Source organism: Hippopotamus amphibius, chromosome 13, assembly GCF_030028045.1.
Source record: "Hippopotamus amphibius kiboko isolate mHipAmp2 chromosome 13, mHipAmp2.hap2, whole genome shotgun sequence".
NCBI classification, from domain to species: domain Eukaryota; kingdom Metazoa; phylum Chordata; class Mammalia; order Artiodactyla; family Hippopotamidae; genus Hippopotamus; species Hippopotamus amphibius.
This window is the reverse complement of record NC_080198.1, coordinates 66,649,614-66,668,397: the sequence shown is the minus strand read 5'-3', so window position 1 is coordinate 66,668,397 and position 18,784 is coordinate 66,649,614. Positions and strand designations below refer to the sequence as shown.

Sequence of the window (18,784 nt, the reverse complement as noted above, 5' to 3'; positions counted from 1 at the left end):
AAACAAGATTATCCTAATAAGATTTGAAGTTGTTTTAAACGGCTGAAATTTAGAAAAAAACAATGAAATAAGAGCAGTTGAAATAGAATACTAATATTATATAACAATCGAATTATGGCCCATTTCCTTATAATGTAAGAAATTCAACTCAGCTTCTAACATTGCTGAAGAGTCACTAAAAACCTCTTACTGAAAATAAAATATAACAATTTTCTATAATCAAGTTACACTTATATAATGAGCAGTTATTTTAAATGTTCCTGACTTTTCAAATGTTTTAATGTCTAGCTCATATGTACACTGTCCTCAAAAAACAGACTCGGTGGAGTGACTGTCAGGACCAGGGTGTGGCCAGTAGATGGAAAAGCCAATATGTACAAGCCTGGCACCCAGACAATTGTGGGTATCAGAGCACTAGATCAAGAATGTATTCAGGTAGCACAAAATTTGAGTTCAAAAGTAGTGCTAATGTGAGAGATCGGCCTACGTTGAGTTCTGAAAAATGATGATTGAATAAATGAAAAGAACAAGGCAGCTCATGTACAGATGTCAAAGTTTCAGAAGCAAGATCTCTAACAAAGCAAGGGCAAAGCAGGAGATCAACAGCAGCAAGTTCTGATGGCAAATAAGAGAATTTTTAATTCCCAGAATTTAGGGCCAAGTTCCAGGCAGAGATTGGATAATAGGAAAAAATATTCAGTTTTGCATGGAGAAATGGGAACTCAGTAATTAATGAATTAGATCCTGAGGAGGTTATAAAATGGCACTGGCTACAAGAGAGAAAGGTAACCATTCCTGGGATGGTAGCAAACTACTCACCCTGAGTTCTCCATAGCCTCCTGTTTAGAAGAGTCAGGGGTGGTTTAAACCTCTGGACACCAGTGGCACTGCTAGGAAGAATAAAGGATTATAAAATCAAGTCAAGCAGGTGGTTAATACAATTTGCATTCTCGTTATTTATAACGTATGTAGTGATTGTTTTCCATCCTTGTAAACTATCATTGCTTATTAATTACTCCCACACTCATCTTCAAAGTCCATATTAACCGTGCAACTGTGTAACTAAATGTCACTGCAGAGATGTCAACCAATTAGAGAACTATTGTTGAAAGAACAATTTAGAATCACTGCACTTGATTCTGGGATTCAAACTGGGAATTCAAATCAAGTCTTAACTATACCTCCAATGAAGACAGGTGTGTGTAAATATATATGTATATATATGTGTGTGTGTATACATACATATATATGTGTGTATATGTATATATACATATGTATATGAATTTGCTTATGACATTATATTTCAAATAAACCACTTACTTCATTAACAACAGTTCTATTCTAATAAAATGAAACAGAAAAGTAGGAAATTATCTGAATGTCTCAGGCCAAAACTTTCCCCATAAATATTCACCTAAGTGAGACTGTTTTTTCTTCTCTTCAACTATTAAAATAATTGTCTTCCACTTCATTTACATATTATCAACTTAGGTAACAGTTAGTTTCGTTGGTTTTAGCCTTTCTACATGGTCTGTCTTTGTGCTTAAAATTAACAAATGTTTTCCGTGTTACAGTCACAACATGGACAGCTTATCTTGCCCTAAACATGACTGAACCCAAATCTTCCCTTATTGAAGACGAATTATATCTGCATTACATATTTCAACTTCAAGAACCCCTGCACAGTTTTCCAAAAGATCATATTTATTAAAATTCTCACATCCCATTCTAATTTTTATGATCCTCTACCTAGGCACTGTACTAGATTAGAAATCAGTTTGGCTCCTTGGTTCTGAGTGGGAGAGAGCCCTTTATTTCATTGCATCCATTTCCTCCATCCTAAGCTCTCAGTTTTTAAAGGTCCTTGGGTCTTCAAAAGTTTACCCAGGGACAAAATGAAACCAAGGGTGGTCCCCGCTTACCGTTGCAGAAAACGTCCATCTCTGGTTATTCCCGCCCGGTCACCCAGCTGTAACTGCATCCGCGGTCCTCCACGCACCAGCCCAGAGCAGCAGCTCGGCTCCAGAACTTGAGACCGCATAAACCAAGGAAAAGGCATCTGGAAGACGAAATTATTTCCCAGACTAACATTGCCCAGAGGGTACTTAGGGCACACTGATGACAAGCTTACTCCTGCCCGTCAATACTCCCGAAAATGTCCTAATCACGTAGGACAGCCTACGTTCGTCCTGTCCTTTTCCTGTTGCCCTACAACGCTTAAACTGCCTCTTTTCTCCAGCCCTCCATGGCAACTCCAAGGAATCACCCAGTGACTCCCACTCTAACGCTCACCCTCCCGCTGTTTCAGATTCTAAACCTACCCGCCACAGCACTCCGCAGGCACCTATAGGGTCTGCGTCTAGAACAGGAATAGGGATCAAGAGGAAGAGGAGATTGCCCATAAAAAATGGGCCACTGAATCCTCGCTTCTCGGCACCGCCAGGTGAATCCCATTTAGTGTCTACCAAAGCACAAAGACATTTAAAGCAGTGTTTGGAATACTTCGAGTGGGCACTGTTTCCTCCTGCCTCCTATCCTAAAGGTTAGGATGACATTCAATTTTGTTTGGAAGTGGTTGGACTGAATTATCCGAATAATTTAGTTTTGTATCCCTTGGGTACAAGATAAAATGCAGTTGGACTGGAAGAAGATCTTGCAGGTACGCAAAGCCATTCAGGCTCCCAAAGCTGAATCTCTCATCTTTCCCCGCCCCGGAAAAGCTTAGGGTCCCTCCCTAAGAGCACAGCACCAGCCCAGACCCTAGACACCCACAGTGCCTGACATCCCAGCGCGCCGCGAGCCCCTAGCCTCCCGGAGAAGCGGAGAAACTCGCCCCTTGGCCAACCCCTCCCACGCCCAAACGGACCTGCCGGCGAGGCAGCCGAGCCTGGCCGTAGAACCCGGGCGGCCGGAGAATCGAAGCCGAGAGAGACCCAGCCCGGCGCCCGCACAGCTCCATGCCCTCCCGCCAGTGTCCGCGCGGCGCCGGTCACACCGCTTGCTCGCGGGAGAAGCCCCAGGGCTCCCGGTGTATCGAGAGGCGCCCGGGCTGGAGCGCCCCGGCCGTGCTGGCCACGGAGTTCTTCAGCTGCTTGATGACCACGAAGAGCAGGAGGAAGAGTAAGAAGAGCAGAAAGAAGAAGAGCGCCAGGTAGAGCAGAAAGTTGAGCTCCCACTCCATGCTGGAGGCGCCGGCGCTCAGTGGCCGTGCGCGCTCCGCACCGGTTGCCTCTGGCCGAAGAGGCGCAACCTTCCTCGTCCCACCTCCGGTCTCTCCCTGGCCGCGCTAGGGTGTCTCGCCTTGGGCAACAGCTCCGGGGTCCGCACTCGGCCTCCTCCAGCTCCGAGGAAACGCGCCAGGGAGCTGGTGTAATCCTGCTCCTACCCTCCCAATAGGCACAACAGCCTCTCTTACGCTGAGATCCTCTCCTGAGCTCTTGGGGACGTGAGCTGATTTTTCTAGGAGCGAACTTCAGCGGGTGGAGACGCTGGGAGAAGAGGTGAAGACTCAGCCTCCCAGGGCGGTGTTACGGCTGGTGTTTTGCAAATGATCTTAAGATTTCCACCCCCAACATCCAGTGGGGTCTCTAGCCCCCTCCCTTCCTAATTAGTTTCATTATTTCCCCCTGTTCAGGCTTTCCCAAAGGCAAGTGATTCCATGGCCCAGAGACCCAAAAATATTAACGGGGACAGTGACGGTGGGGTCTAAAGGGCTGTGAGATGACTTAAGGATACCAGAGTGAATTCCAGTTCAAGCTGCCTTGCTCTTCAGAGTTGCAGATACACTCAGAATAGAGTGCACATTTTTGTGGATAGCAATAGGTCATTTAGAAAAGCATTAAAGAGAAAGTGCATTTCAAGTTGTGTTGTACAAAGCCCTCCAATGTTGACTCAGAATTCAATTTCTTTGGTGGAAAACAAAAACGACACAACACAACGATTTGCTTAAAGTGCTCCTTTAAGCCCCTGACACGTCTCTGTAGTGGATGAAGATCACCCACAGCCCATACGGTGCAGCTCTGAAAGAAATCGAGTGTAACTATTGCTGTGTAACTAATTACCCAAAAACTAAGTGGCTTAAAACAACATCAACATTGGTCATCTCTCACAGTTTCTGTGGGTCAATAACTTGGGAACACTTAGCTGGGTGATTTTGACTTGGGGTTTCTTATGAGGTTACAGTCAGATGTTAGCCAAGGTGGCAGTCATCTGAAGGCTTGTCTGCCGCTGGAGAATCCACTTCCAAGGTGACTCACTTACATGGCTGGCAAGTAGTGCTGGCTGTTGGTGGGAGGCCTCAGTTCCTTCCAATGTGGCTTCTCCACAGGGCAGCTTGGGTGTCGGCACAGCCCTCTGCTGACTTTTCCCCCAGAGCAGAAGAGCTGAGAGCTGAGAGCACTGCCCCCAGTGATCCAAGAGAACAAGGCAGAAGCTGCAGTGCCATTTATGGCTGGCTTCAGAAGTCATATACCATCTGTCCTGCAGTGTCCTATTGGTCACACAGGTCATCCCTCTTGGATGTAGGAGCCCAAGGACCTGAACACCAAGGGATAAAGATCAGTGGTGGCCACCAAAGGTGGTAAAGTTCTTGGGGTTTGGCTATCAAAGCTGCTAACACAATGGGTTATCATTGCCCACTCTACGAGCCTCCAACTTTATTTCATTCTTTATTTGTGAGGAGCACAAATAAAGCAACCCCTGGAATGAATCTGGGGAATAAGACCCGACATACACATCCCAGATTATTTAATGGGCCACCTATAATAAACGGCTCTCCCAGTGATGGCAGGGGCTTCAAAGAAACAGGATGGTGTGGAAAAAGCTGTGAACTGGACATCTCAAGGACCAAATTCTAGTCTCAGCTCCACATATCAGTGGTCACTTCAGCTCTCTGACTCTCTGTCCCCTCACCTGTAACATACCTTGCTTACCTTTTCCTTGGGTTTGTTGTGAGGATCAAAAATGAGTGGGATGTTGGGACCTCCCTGGTGGTGCAGTGGTTAAGAATCCACCTGCCAATGCAGGGGACATGAGTTCAAGCCCTGGTCCTGGAAGATCTCACATGCTCCGGAGCAACTAAGCTCTTGTGCCACAACTACTGAGCCTTCGCTCTAGAGCCCGTGAGCCACAACTGTTGAGACCATGTGCCACAAATACTGAAGCCCACATGCCTAGAGCCTGTTCTCCACAACAAGAGAAGCCACCGCAATGAGAAACCCGTGCACCACAATGAAGAGTAGCCCCCACTCGCCACAGCTAGGGAAGGCGCCCACGCACAGCAATGAAGACCCAGTGCAACAAATAAACAAACAAACAAATAAATAAAAAGTAGGATGTTGAGTAAGAATGTGTTTTGCTAAGTAAGTGTCAGACACTATTATCATTCTGTTACTGAGAGTTCCCAGTGTTATAGACTGCTGTGCAAAATTCCCAGGTCCTAGGTGTCTTCACCAAGCATTTGACTATGTAAGGAATCTCTCAAATATCTCAGTCTCTCTCTCAGTAACATTGTTGGTCCACCTCATGCATGGTGGTATGCTGGAACTGGCTCAAAGTTTTTCTCAAAAATTTTGCAAGCCATTTGCTAAAATACAGCTATGATTAAAAATTAAATTGTATAAACTTACAATTAAATAAATTATGTTAACAAAGGTAATAAATACCCAAAACACATCACTGCCTAATTATTTTACCACATTTTACTGTCATCTGTGCACTTGAGATTATTTACATCTGTTGTAGCTGTATGGCTGAAATGTTATTTAGTAGTATGTTACTGCCTATCTCCAGTTGTGCTCAGATGTCACTGTAGGTATCAGTGAAATTGGCCAAAGTAGGAGTATTTGCCCTGTGGAAATGTACAAGTGCTACAAATCAGGGCCAGAGAGTTAAACACTTACCAGCATATCACTGCTCATGGAGTTACTGAGGAAAATTTGAGGTTTTATACAAGTAAAGCAGAGATCTGTGATTTTTTTTTTTTTGACAACCCAGAATCCACATACCTCCACTTTAACCACATATTCCTATCGGTAGAATTCACCATTTTATGTAATCTTGGCAAGAGGACAGATCCCAGTGACTGCTTTCCATTGCCACCTCCCGTTATGGAAACCAAGGGGATCAGAGACATCTTTTACCCACTCCTGATACAGTACAGGGAGGAGGGCAGGAAGAGCCATGCCAGAAACTCACCCACATGTCCTTGATTCCAGGACTCTGAAGCTTGGGAGCAGATGGAACAGGAGAAAATGTTTGGAGGTCAGATGCATCTGAGCGCCAGAGGAGCTCCCTGGCCAGACCAGTCCCCGGAGTGACAGGCGTGGCTCTTGCAGCTGCTTCGGTGGTATCTTCGACTCCTGCCCTTTTTCTCTATTCTGTGAACTTCTACTAGCTTTCCAATAAATCTCCTTATTGCAGCAAAGTATACTGGTTAATGGCAGCTTGCGTATGAGAATACTGACGGATAAAGAAAGCATAACTTACACACTTTGCCTATGTTAAGCACTTGTAATCAACAAGGTGTTTGGTACAAAACGCATATGTCACTTGGCACATTTCCATCCAGATAGCCAAGCCATTAAAGGAAAGACATCGAAACACAGAGAGGTTAAGTGACCTGCCCAAGCCCACACAGCTAGCAAGTGGCAGCCTGCATTCTCAATCCTTATGATATATTACTTCACAGGGGAAAGTACTCTTTTCTTGTGCATGACTGTCAAATTAATGACTTTTTTTTTTCTTTTGAGTGTCAAACACGAAAGAAACAAATTTCAAGAGACATATACGTTCCGCTTACATACATCTTGGCTCCTTCCTTTGAAATCTTGAAGGTCAAAGCTTCAAATGAGCCAGTGTTTCCCTGCAGAATGCTGGGGAAAGAGGCCAAGAAATGAGGATTTTATGTCGCCTAACTCAAACCCATTTCAGCCTTCCTAACCATAACTATTTAGATTATCCATTCATCTGAGCAGCTTAAATGGATTTATAAATATTAAGTAATAAATCCTCATATTCACTTTCAATAGAATTTGTATTTAAAATAATATTGCTGCCACAAAAATAACTTATTACATTTATTAGATGCTCCCAGTGCTTTTTAGCCTCTGGTCGTATTTATGTATCTCATAAAACGGTCTGAATTTTGGTTTATATTATTACAAATGACTCCCTAGGAGTAAGACACCATCTTTCTCTGCCTAAATGTGCATATTACATGGAAATCCATAGAATGAAAATCCAAGAATTTTAAAAGCCAGAAAGGACACTTGCTGTAGATAAGAGCTTGACTGGTTCCATCCTCTAAAAAGAAAGCCATATTAAAAAAGAAAGAAAGAAAGAAAGAAAGAAAGAAGGAAAGAAAGAAAGAAAGAAAGAAAGAAAGAAAGAAAGGAAGGAAGGAAGGAAGGAAGGAAGGAAGGAAGGAAGGAAGGAAGGAAGGAAGGAAGGAAGGAAGGAAGAAAATAAAGAAAGGGAGAGAGTAAGCAAGCAAGCTGTGGTGCACACGTTGGTAAGGTGGAGGGAGGCTGTGTCACTGCAGTCCTATACCACTGCCCACAGAGTGGACCCCACATATGTTTTTACTTAACACAGCAAGCCTCATCCACCACTCAGAGGCAGACTTCCAACTCCTCAGTCCCCTCCTCACAAGTCTCAACACAACTGCTCCAGGTCCTGTCCTGTGGACATCCATGGTGTGTAACAGGATAGGGCTCTCCATGCCTTTGCCTGCTCTGCTTGGTACTCCCCACCTTCACCTCCAAAAGGGAGGGGTGTCTTTTACCATAATAAGCATCAGAGGTATTTATGGGAAGTGATTAATAGTAGCAGTAGAAGAGGTTGTCCTGTAATTGTGCTTCTCTGAAGAGCCTAGAGCCCTAAGAAGACACTCAGGGAGGGCTGTAAAAATCTGTCAAGATCCCAGGATGGAACCTACCTGTTGGTGTACCTACTCGTTGGAAGCAGCTTCCTCAATACAAGGGTAGGATAAGAGTAGGAGACTAGAGAAAAAGAGATTTCCAGGTACCTTCCTAAGACTGACTCAATTTGGCCTGAAATGAATACAAAAGAAATGAAAAAAAATATTTTGTACCATGCTCTGGCCTAAAAATGTTTTATTGACCATAATATGTAACACTGGGTCTTTAAGTAACTGTATAGTTTTCCAGATACTGTGGACCATACAAATTGGGTTACAGGTTTCTGCTTAGATGGGATGTCTCTTAAAATACCCATGCATGTACTGGGGATGAGGTTCATATGCTATGGAAGTTTCCAGGCCCTAAGAAGCTCTGTCCTAGCTTTTCAGGGCCTGAATCAGTCCTAGTGATCCTGGCAACCCTTAATGGCTCCAAAATATCTACGTTCCTTTGACACTCCATCTCCCTCACTCCTGCCTCATGTACAGATATAGTACCATGTTCATTTCTAGGAGATGCTAACTGGGCTTCCTTGGAATTACCTCTTATTTATACACTTTACCACCCCTAAAACCCTCAAGGTCAGAATTAGAAAATCTATGAGACTGTTCACTGCTGTAGGAGAGAAAAGTGAGTTGTTCTACTCAGGGAGTCATCTAAAGTTAATCAACAATTATTGTAACATTCCAACAATAGGGTTTGCTCTCCAAACCCTCACCTCTTTCCCCATTCCATTCCCAGAAGAATGACCTGGGCAGTTACGCGATGCTTACAAAATGAGATATGCTTCAGGAAATAAGTAAAATGTATACGATAAGCTGCTTAAGTCTTATGTAAACATTTAGAAATTCCAGTGAGTCGGAAGGAAGGGTGGAAGGGAAGGGAGGAAATCTAAGGAAGAAATTTATTTGAGAGGTATATAGGAGATCTTCCTATGTGGGTAGCCTTTGAAATCTAGAACTCTCCACTAAGAACAATTCTATGGAAACAACACAACAACTGCCACAACACCTTTAGACCCTGTCCTTAGCTTCGAATGTCTTAAAACACAAGTCTGTCCAATATTAAAAAAGAAAAATATTAAGTGACAGATGTGGTAATGGCCAAATGCTATTTCTTTAATATAGACTCTTTCCAGCAAGTTAGCAGGAACATTGGAGAAAGTCGATGTGAATGTGACTGTGGCTGACCCTAGACTTGATCAATATGTAGCAAAATAAAAAGTCTGAACATCATAGAGAGCAACACATCCTTTGTTCAGCACAACTTTAATAATGACAGTGGTGAAACTGTCACCACTAATGGAAGGTCTGCAAAGCCTCTGGGTCAGCTGCTAATGATCAGAGCTCTGGGCTTGCAGAAGCACATACACACACATGAGGCTGAAACTGGGCTGCCCCAAGGGAAGAAGGAATTACAAAAAAGTAGAATTTGTTGTCACACATACTCCCTTAGTGAAATGCCAACTTGTGAGCTCTGATGACACAACAACTAGGGCCTGCATTCCCAGATCTGGGGATCCAAGCTGTCCTCCACACACACACACACAGCGGTTCAGACTGGCAATGAACAGATTTGGGTCCCAGTCCAGTATACTCGCCCCTGTACTATACTGTACAGTGCTGTATTTCCAGTCCGATGGACTTGGACACATATCCTGGCTTCATTTCTTGCCAGCTGGGTGACCTTGGACACCACTGGTTGCCTACCAAGCACCTCATCCCTCTTTCTTCCTTATGAATAGAATCCTGACTCTAGTCAGGTATCTGCCTCTTTCCCATGCACCCCATGGGACTTAAGAGGAAACTTTTGGGGAAGTGGGTCCCAGTTGATCTAAAAGTCATTCAGAGAAGATGACAACTTTGTTTTTTGTACAGGAGGGGTATGTGACCTAAATGGACCTGATCTAATTGAAGAAATGGATTATCAGTGTCCAAAAAAGAAAACAAAACCACTGTAGGTATTTAAAATAGGGACATTTAATACTGGGAATTGGTTACAAGGCTATTGAATGGGTAGGAGGAGGAAAAGGTAAACTTGCACAAGATTATAGCACCATGGGCTAGAGGAGAAAAAGGGAAAGTAGAATTACATAGAGCACATGATCACTGCTGCCCAGAGCCTGGGATCACTGTCGCCATAATTGACATCCAAGACTTCTGAAGTTGCAAGCTGTTAATAGACTCCAGAATTCCAAAATATTGTATCAGACAGATTCTGCGAGTGCAATTGTTGTCTAGGTGGGGAGACAGATTCCTAGTGCTTTATCATCCACCATCGTCCCAGAATCCTTCTCTTTTTATTTTTAATTGTGGTGAAATGTATTTAAGGTAAGAGTTACCATCTTAACCATCTAAGTGTACAGTTCAGTGGTGTTAAATACATTCATAATGTTGTGCAACCATCTCCACCATCAATCTCTAGAACTTTTTCATCTTGCAAAATTAAAACTCTGTACCCATTGAAAAGTAACTCCCCACTTCCCTTTCCCCACAGCCCCTGGCAACCACCATTCTACTTTCTGTCTCTCTGAAATTGACTACTCCAGGTAACTCTTATAAGTGGACTCAGACAGTATTTGTCCTTTTGTGACTGGCTTATTTCACTTACCATAGTGTCCTCAAGGTTCATCCTTACTGTAACATATGTCAGAATTTCCTTTCTTTGTAAGACTGAATAGTATTCTGTAACGGTTAATTTCATGTATTAACTTGACCAGGCCACAGGGTGTCCAGACATTCAGTCAAACATTATTCTGGGTGTATCTGTGACTATGTTTCTGGATGAGAGTAACACTTGAAATCAGTACGCTGAGCAAAGCAAGTTGCCCTCCCTCATGTTGGTGGGACCAATCAAATCAGTTGGAAGACTGAAAAAAGGCTGACTCTCCCACGAGTAAGAGATCCGACTGCCTTCAAGCTGGGACATCGGGGGTTTTTTCTCTGCCTTCAGACTTGAACTGCAACTGGGTATTCCTGGTCCTTGAGCTGCTGCTTTAAGTTGGAACTACACCTTCAGCTCTTCTGCATCTCCAGCTTGCTGACCGCGGACCTTGGAACTTCTCAGCCTCCATAATTATTCGTTATTCATTACAATAAATCACATCTATCTTTCTCTATCTCTATCTAGCTCAAAGTCCTTTTTGTTCTGTTTCTCTGGAGATCCTTGACTAGTACATATTCCATTGCATGTATATACCACTCATAAATATGTTTTATTTTGAGTAAGACAAGAGCTTTACCATATGACCTAAAACATTTAAATAATCTACTTTGTCTATAGGTTATAGGAAAGCATATACATATCCCTCCTGAAGAACTATTGATATTTCCTGAGGCGTTTAAATATTCTTAATGCAGAAAGTCACATTGCGATTTAGTATAAGTGAAAAACATTTCTCCTCAGGGTTTTCTGTATTTAGAGAGGCCAATTCCACAGTGGTTAAAGTATAGGCCTGATATTATTGCCTCTATGATATGTCATATTAGAAGGCCCATTGTCATAAATACTGGTTGGAATCTACAACAGAAACTCTTGGTGAGAGATTAAGCCCTCCACTAGGAAATATACCTGGGTATTCCTTTTGTAATTATCACTATAAAACAGCCAACAAACGACTGCTTACCCAAGCCTCCCTCTGGCTTTTGCATCACCTGTGGAATCAGTCCAGGGACTCTTCTAACCCTTCCCATGGAAATCATTTCTTCAGACTGGAGGCTGCTGGTTTAGGACAGGCAAAGCCTCTGTATTGCTTCACTCGTACGTGCTTTCATTTAACTTAAGGGATCTGAGCACCTAAACACCAAGATGATCAGCATCCTGGAGACAGCAACCTTGAAAGCACCTTTTTAAGAATTCAAAAGTTATGGATTATAACTTCAGCAACAGAGAGATCATCCTATTGTTTTCTATGACCTGTGAAACATTGTAAAAAAGAGAATGTTCAGGGTGTGTATGATTCTGGTGGTACTAGAATATTAACACCGTCACGAGGTTTCCTTTGGCTCCACTGAGGATGCCGTTGGTTGAACTAAGTGATGCGATTACAGCGATTACCCAATAATGAAAACGAAGATTTGTGACATCTGAAGAAAATGCCTGTTCCTTGTTGGCTGTTGCACACCTGGCTCTTCTGTGTGCCCTTCCTAATCATGATCTCTTCATGTGGTGTATGGCTGAGCTAGTGGGCTCTGATTGTCACTAGACACCACCAAGAATTTTGCTTCTCCACCCACCCCAGCTGGTGGTTGAGATGTTTCTCACCTATGAGAAGAGACGAACGCACAACTCATTATACAAAACTCAGCACCTGCTACCAACATATTTTTTGGTTCTTCGTATTTTCTTCTATCTTATGTATTTCATCGGATGAAAAATAAAGTCTGTAGCAAGAGGAAAACAGCCATTTATCGGTTTCTTCGTTTTGCTGATGCCATAGCTATATTTGCCAGTATGACTTTTTCTCCTGTTTTCCACATTTCTTCAGCTCTTCTGTTGTTGTGGAAAGAACGCTGGTGGGAAACAAAAGCCCTGGGTTCTAACCATCCCATGCCAGCATAGCCATGTAACATTGGGCATGTCTTTTAACTTCTCTATGCTTCTGCTTCCTAAATTAGGGGTTGAACGTGATTATCTCCATGTCCCTTCTGGTTCCAAAATTCAAATGACATCATTTTTACTGCCAAAACCAGGGGGTGGTGGAAGAGTGAGATTATCTGGCTGAATTGCTCCCAGCTGCCATGATGATGGGGTAGGTTTGGAACCCAGAGAGCCTTCTTTCAGGAAAGCAGCTTCCTCTGGGAAGGGCCTTTGACACATTAACAGAAACAGTTAGTGAACCGCTGTTCACCCTCCACCATGACATTTTTCCTTTTAACTTTAAGGAAGCAGAGTTTTTCACATGTAACCAACATATCAGTGGCTCCCGAAAGCAACTACTTTCTCACTATGTGCAAATCATGAAGCAGAACTCAGCAAAACATGGATTACTTCAAAAGAGAAAATCTTGCTACAGAGCATCACTGAACATAAAACTTACTGAAGGAAGAATTCAGACCACAGAGCTAACAAACATGCACTAGACATTTCTGTTGCTCTCAAAGACATGATTGGCTGTTTGGGCAACTTCAGGTGTGCACTCCTTTTTAACCCTTTCCTCCCCAAGGTCATTATTTTCCCTCCTTTGCTTTCTTTGTTAGGTAGGAAACCTGAGCACCAACCTGAGCTACCTATAGGTGCATCAAATTCTCTTTTAAATAAATTTCTGCTCACAGGAATTCTCCTATCAGCTGCCAAGAAGATATTTTTCCCCTATTACATATAACTCTTTTTTTCCCTTAGGTTATTTAGATTTATTAAGTATTTAATCACATTTTCTTTACATCAGAATATTATTAAGAGTTTTTTACATTTCCAATTGAAAATGCAAAAAAAAAAAACCCTCCAAATTAAGATTCATTATATTTGTTTAATTTTTATTATTAGCAATTTGATTATTAGCGATTGTCTATTCCTGGATCTTCTCTCTTTAATTTTTGTATTGGAGTATAATTGCTTTACAAAATTGTGTTAGTTTCTGCTGTATAACAAAGTGAATCAGCTGTATGTATACATACACCCCTTCCCTCCTGAGCCTCCCTCCCACCCACCCCCCATCCCACCCATCTACCTCTAGGTCATCACAGAGCACCAAGCTGAGCTCCCTGTGCTGTACACCAGCTTCCCACTAGCTATCTATTTTACACATGGTAGTGCATATATGTCAACGCTACTCTCTCAATTCGTCCCACCTTCCCCTCCCCCCACCCCCACGGTGTCCACTGCGTCTCTTTTCCTGCCCTGCAAATAGGTTCATCAGTACCATTTTTCTCAGCTATTAAAAGGAACAAAATTGGGTCATTTGTAGTGATGTGGATGAAGCTAGAATCTGTCATACAGAGTGCGGCAAGTCAGAAAGAGAAAAACAAATATCATATATTAACGCATATATATGGAATCTAGAAAAATGGTACACATAACTCTTCAACCTCTCTGATCAAGCCCAAATCATTTCCAAATAAGAAAGAATGGGTGAGAGAAAGACTGTTGTGTTAAAAAGACCTCCCAGGTAGGCTGCTGAGGACAGGACTCCGTGCCAGTGCAATTGCAGGCACTGTTTTTCATTCTCTTTCAGATCAGAGTGAGTAAAATGCCATTGTACAGGCTTAAAAATGAAGCTTTCTAAATCTCCAGCACCCTAAGGAAAAGGTTTTTAGTTTTTATCCAATTTGAACACAAATTGATCTCATCTTAAAGATTATTTAGTGCTATAGAGTACTGTGTTTTTGTTATCAAGCAGTTGACAGTCCATTATTTTATACTGTTTTTAACATCACAATAATGATTTTATAACAGTATTATAAAGCTGGTGTATTTGGTATGCTATTTGGTATTCATACTTTTCTAGTGAGGTTTATTCTGCCAAGGAAATAATGTGACAACATTTGCTCTCAACTTCAACACAAGCAGAATATTAATTTAAAGGAAAATTGTTTGTCCATCAAACTATTGATCATCATGTTTGTAAAACAGTTCATGCATAATGGCAGTGTGTTTCTAAAACTAGTCTACACACTGTTTTTTTTTTAATATCATGAAATTAAATTGTGAAATAAGCCTTGCAAAGATGTCAAAATTATACTGTCCAGTTACTGAAATATATAAGGGATAAACTAATCCTGTGATTTTTAAGGGAACTATTGAATGAAAAACACTTTTTCCAACTTTTCTAAAGGAAAGTAAACGCACAAATTGTTTAAACTTATTGTTGTAGATACAACTTTGTCAAAATGTAATCCTTACTCATCTGTATATCTAGCAGGTTTTAAAAGCACACAGAATTGAGCATGGCTTCATCATAGAGAATGGTGATTAAGTCCCTGGGCTCTAGAGCCAGGCTGCTTGAATTAATGTCTTGTAACCTGACCAGCATGTGACCTCAACTCTGTGACTTATTGCCTCATCAGTAAAATGGAGGTAATAACAATACCCTCAACACTGGGTTGTTGTGAAAATTAAACGGATTAATACATATAAAGAGCTTAGAATATTGCCCAGAACATGCTAAGTGCCCAATAAAAGTTAACTATCATTCTCATTATTATTTCACAAGTCAGGATGTTAACACAGCAGTGACAGTGCCAATCTGTGATTACATACACCAGCTGTAGAATTCATTGCCTTCCTCACTAACCACATTGACTACTCTCCAGATCATGTTTCTGCTATTACACTTAAAGTTTTTTTCTAATGTTTAAATTATTGATACATCCAGAATTTAATTTTTAGTGAGGTTTAAGGTAGAAATTCACCTTTATTTTTTTCCATATGTCTACCCTGTTTTCCCAAAACCATTTGTTCAGTGAATAACCCATTTTTCCTAGTACATTTCCATATCTACTCATTCTCCTATAACCTTAGACCAAATCTTCAAATTAGGTTTCAATTACGCCTGAGGGAGCACGAGGAGTTTCTAGGGACGTCCCTGGTGGTCCAGTGGGTAAGCCTCCACGCTCTCAATGCAGGGGGCCCAGGTTCAATCCCTAGTCAGTGTACTAGATCCCACATGCCGCAACTAGGAAGTCCACACATTGCAACTAAAGATCCCATGTGCCGCAACTAAGATGCAGTGCAACCATAAATAAATATTTTTTTAAAAAAGACTTTCTAAAGGGCACATGAATATGGTTAGTTTTATAGTTATGCACAGATCTTCAACTTCCATGTACTTTTTCCTAAAAGCATTTGCCTAAGACATGCCAGTCACCAAGGTCTCTTTTTCTCCCTCTCTTTTAAGAAATAGGCTATTTTTTAGAGCAGTTTCAGATACTCAGTAAAACTGAGTAGAAAGCACAGTTCCAAACACCCTCTGCCCCTACACACGCACAGCCTGCCTCACTGTCACATCCTTCACCAGAGTGCTACCTTTTTTACAAGGTGTCACGGATGAATCTGCAGTGACATGTTATCACCCTAAGTCCATAGTTTACATTAGAGTTCACTCTTGGTGGTATACATTCTATAGATTTTGACAAAAGTATAATGACACGTATCCACCATTATAATATCATACAGAATAGTTTCATTGCCCAAAAAATCCTCTGTGCTCTGCATGTTTATTCCTCTCTCTCCCACCTATCCCTGACAAATACTGATCTTTTTATTGTCTCCACAGTTTTGCCCTCTCCAGAATGTCATATAGTTGGAATCATACAGCACATAGCCTTTTCAGATTGGCTTCTTTCACTTATCAATATGTCAAGGGTCTCTTCTCATACTCCTCTTTCCAAATTTCCTCCCATTTTAATGAGAAAGTCATCTTTCTTACCTAGTCCCCATCTTAATACTTTACTTTGCCAAATGAATAATCCTTTAAACAATTCCTTTAAATCAAGGCACATCCTCCCCCGTCCATCTCATTAAGAGATATATTTCCAATCAATTTTACTTTTTGGGTGCTGCTGAAAGGCTTCAGTGGCTCTGTCTCCCCGCCACATTAGCAGCCTAGCCATGAGCCAGCTCAAAAATGTGGTGAGGTGGCTTCTAGTTGGTAACAGCCTCACTAAGCTCCACCTACTTCTCTTTTCTAAGAAAGTCATCCCACCTTTAGGAAGGTGGGATGACTTTCTTATCCCTTCTCAGTGCCCTGGGTTTACATAAGGGGGGTCCTAGGTCTAACCACCTCTCACGGCAGGATGAGAACTTGAGGGATCCTGTGTGCTCTTCTGCTGTCTCTTAGATATAAGACTTTCCATTAAGCCTTGCCTTATGCATCCTCTGTGTGTTGTTTGGGGGTATTAGTGCCAACTAATAGTCATATAATAATTATGAGAATTTATCATTTATGATGTTCTAATCAAATGTATATTACTGATATTTATAAGTCAACCCAAAAGAAATTGTTTTACACATATGGTCATAGGATGTATATGTGAGGTGAAGTAGCATGACAAGAATGCCAATAAAAGATGTTTGACATAAAAGCCCATTACATTAGGATAAAAATCTATGGGAGAAGTGGAATAGAAATGGAAGTTGCGGAGAAAGAAACAATATGAAATTTCTGACTGAGAAGAGCTTGTTTATTAGTGTTTTAAATGGATGGTGATGGGTTCAAATCACTGTGGTACTGAAGAGTGATAGCTTTATTTATTATAAAATACAGATATTTGAGGCATGCCATCAACAACATGCTTTACTAGTACTTAAATTTATAACAAAATTTTTAGATGTCAATTTAAAATGTTTTAGGGGAATAGAGGTTTTCAAGAAGCTTTTAGGGGGACTGTGATCAAAAATATCCTAAAAAGAATCCTAGACTGTTTATTTTCTTATATCCCCACCGCCTCCCCCTCCATTCTCACGCTAGGTTGGAATTATTCAGGTGCTTCGAGCATGTGTGTGTGTGTGTGTGTGTGTGTGTGTGTGTGTGTGTGTGTTTATGTGTGTTTAGGGGTATAAAGGTTAAGTAATTTGAGTCCAATTATGCTAACAGTTGCTCAGCAAATGTTTCTTGAGATCACTTGAATTGAAAATAAAATATAGTTTTTAAAAAAGGCAAAATAGGATATAAAGATAAGATTCTTTCTCTGTCTCTATTTTCATACATTTGCTGTAAGAGTGGATTACACGTGGTCTGCACTCCAGCGAACATAGTCCGTGGCTTTATCCTACCAAGTATTTTTTTTCTCCTAATCAGCAACTTTTATGAAGGCTTAGAACCTTGCTGCTTGAAGTGTTTTCTGTGGATCAGCAATGTTGGCATCACCTGGAAGCTTTTTAGAAATTAAGACACTCAGGCCTGACTCCAGGCTTTTGAATCAGAAGCAGCAGTTTAACAATATCACCAGGTGATTCCTACGCACACTAAAGTTTGAGAGGCACCAGACTGGTGGCCCCTAGTCGTCTAGTTATCTGATGGGTGACAGCCACACCCAGCGAGCTTCCAGTTATAAATGTACCTAAGTGTATTCTTGGCTGTTCCATGACTACTATCTTCATTAACGATCCTAACGATATATACCTATAAACCAATTAACAGCGCACTTTTACATACATTATCTATTTGCTCCCAACTACGTTCTTCAATTTAGAACAAAGTACTTTCTGCAAAGCGCACAAATTCAGTTCCAACAATGTGAGGAGATGAGTAGAGTTTCCTGAATTGTTTTCAAAGATGAACATACTCTTAAATCCAGAGAGTCATTTGGAATTATTTTCAAATTTAATGAGGTCAATACCCTTCACTCAAATATATTTTGCTGTTATGTTCCAGAATATTCTAGGAAAAAAACATAATAAAGTAGTGATTTCAAGTGGGTTGGTTTTACTAGTATATCATAAAATTCTAGATCTGGAAAGCATGTTAATAAAACTATGTTTAAAGAGGCCAACAGCTTGTCCAAGAGAGATTCACAGTCAAAAACACCTAAGAGGCATCTAATAAATCAACAAAAGGGTTTTAAAGGTCTAATTCCACATGTACTGTCTCAGGTACTAAGTAAAGAAATAAAAACACTTGGTATTAACACTATATCTGTATCATCCATACTTCAACCTTTATGCATTAGATAGAATACCAAATAATAAAAAATGCATCCCCAACTTTAAGGAATTTTTTTTTCTGCATAAGAAGAGACTAAATTCAGAGATTTAAAAGAAAGAAAACAATTACAGGGCAGAATGGAAAAGAGCTTTATAATTTAATATTGTATGTATCAAAGTGATATAAACAAGCAGACTGAGGTGGGATTCATAAGATAAAACGGAGATAAACATTTATTTCACAGTTTTCTAGTTGATTTCTTTTGACCCATTGCTTATTATCA

General features: G+C 41.2%; 1 protein-coding gene across 1 annotated transcript; it reads right to left on the bottom strand.

Annotated features, from left to right (window-relative positions):
• Positions 1-2,989: 2,989 nt before the first annotated feature.
• Positions 2,990-3,181, bottom strand: SMIM43 (small integral membrane protein 43). The gene has a single exon (XM_057704680.1). The coding sequence runs from the start codon at positions 3,179-3,181 to the stop codon at positions 2,990-2,992; it is 192 nt and encodes a 63-aa protein (XP_057560663.1).
• Positions 3,182-18,784: the final 15,603 nt, after the last annotated feature.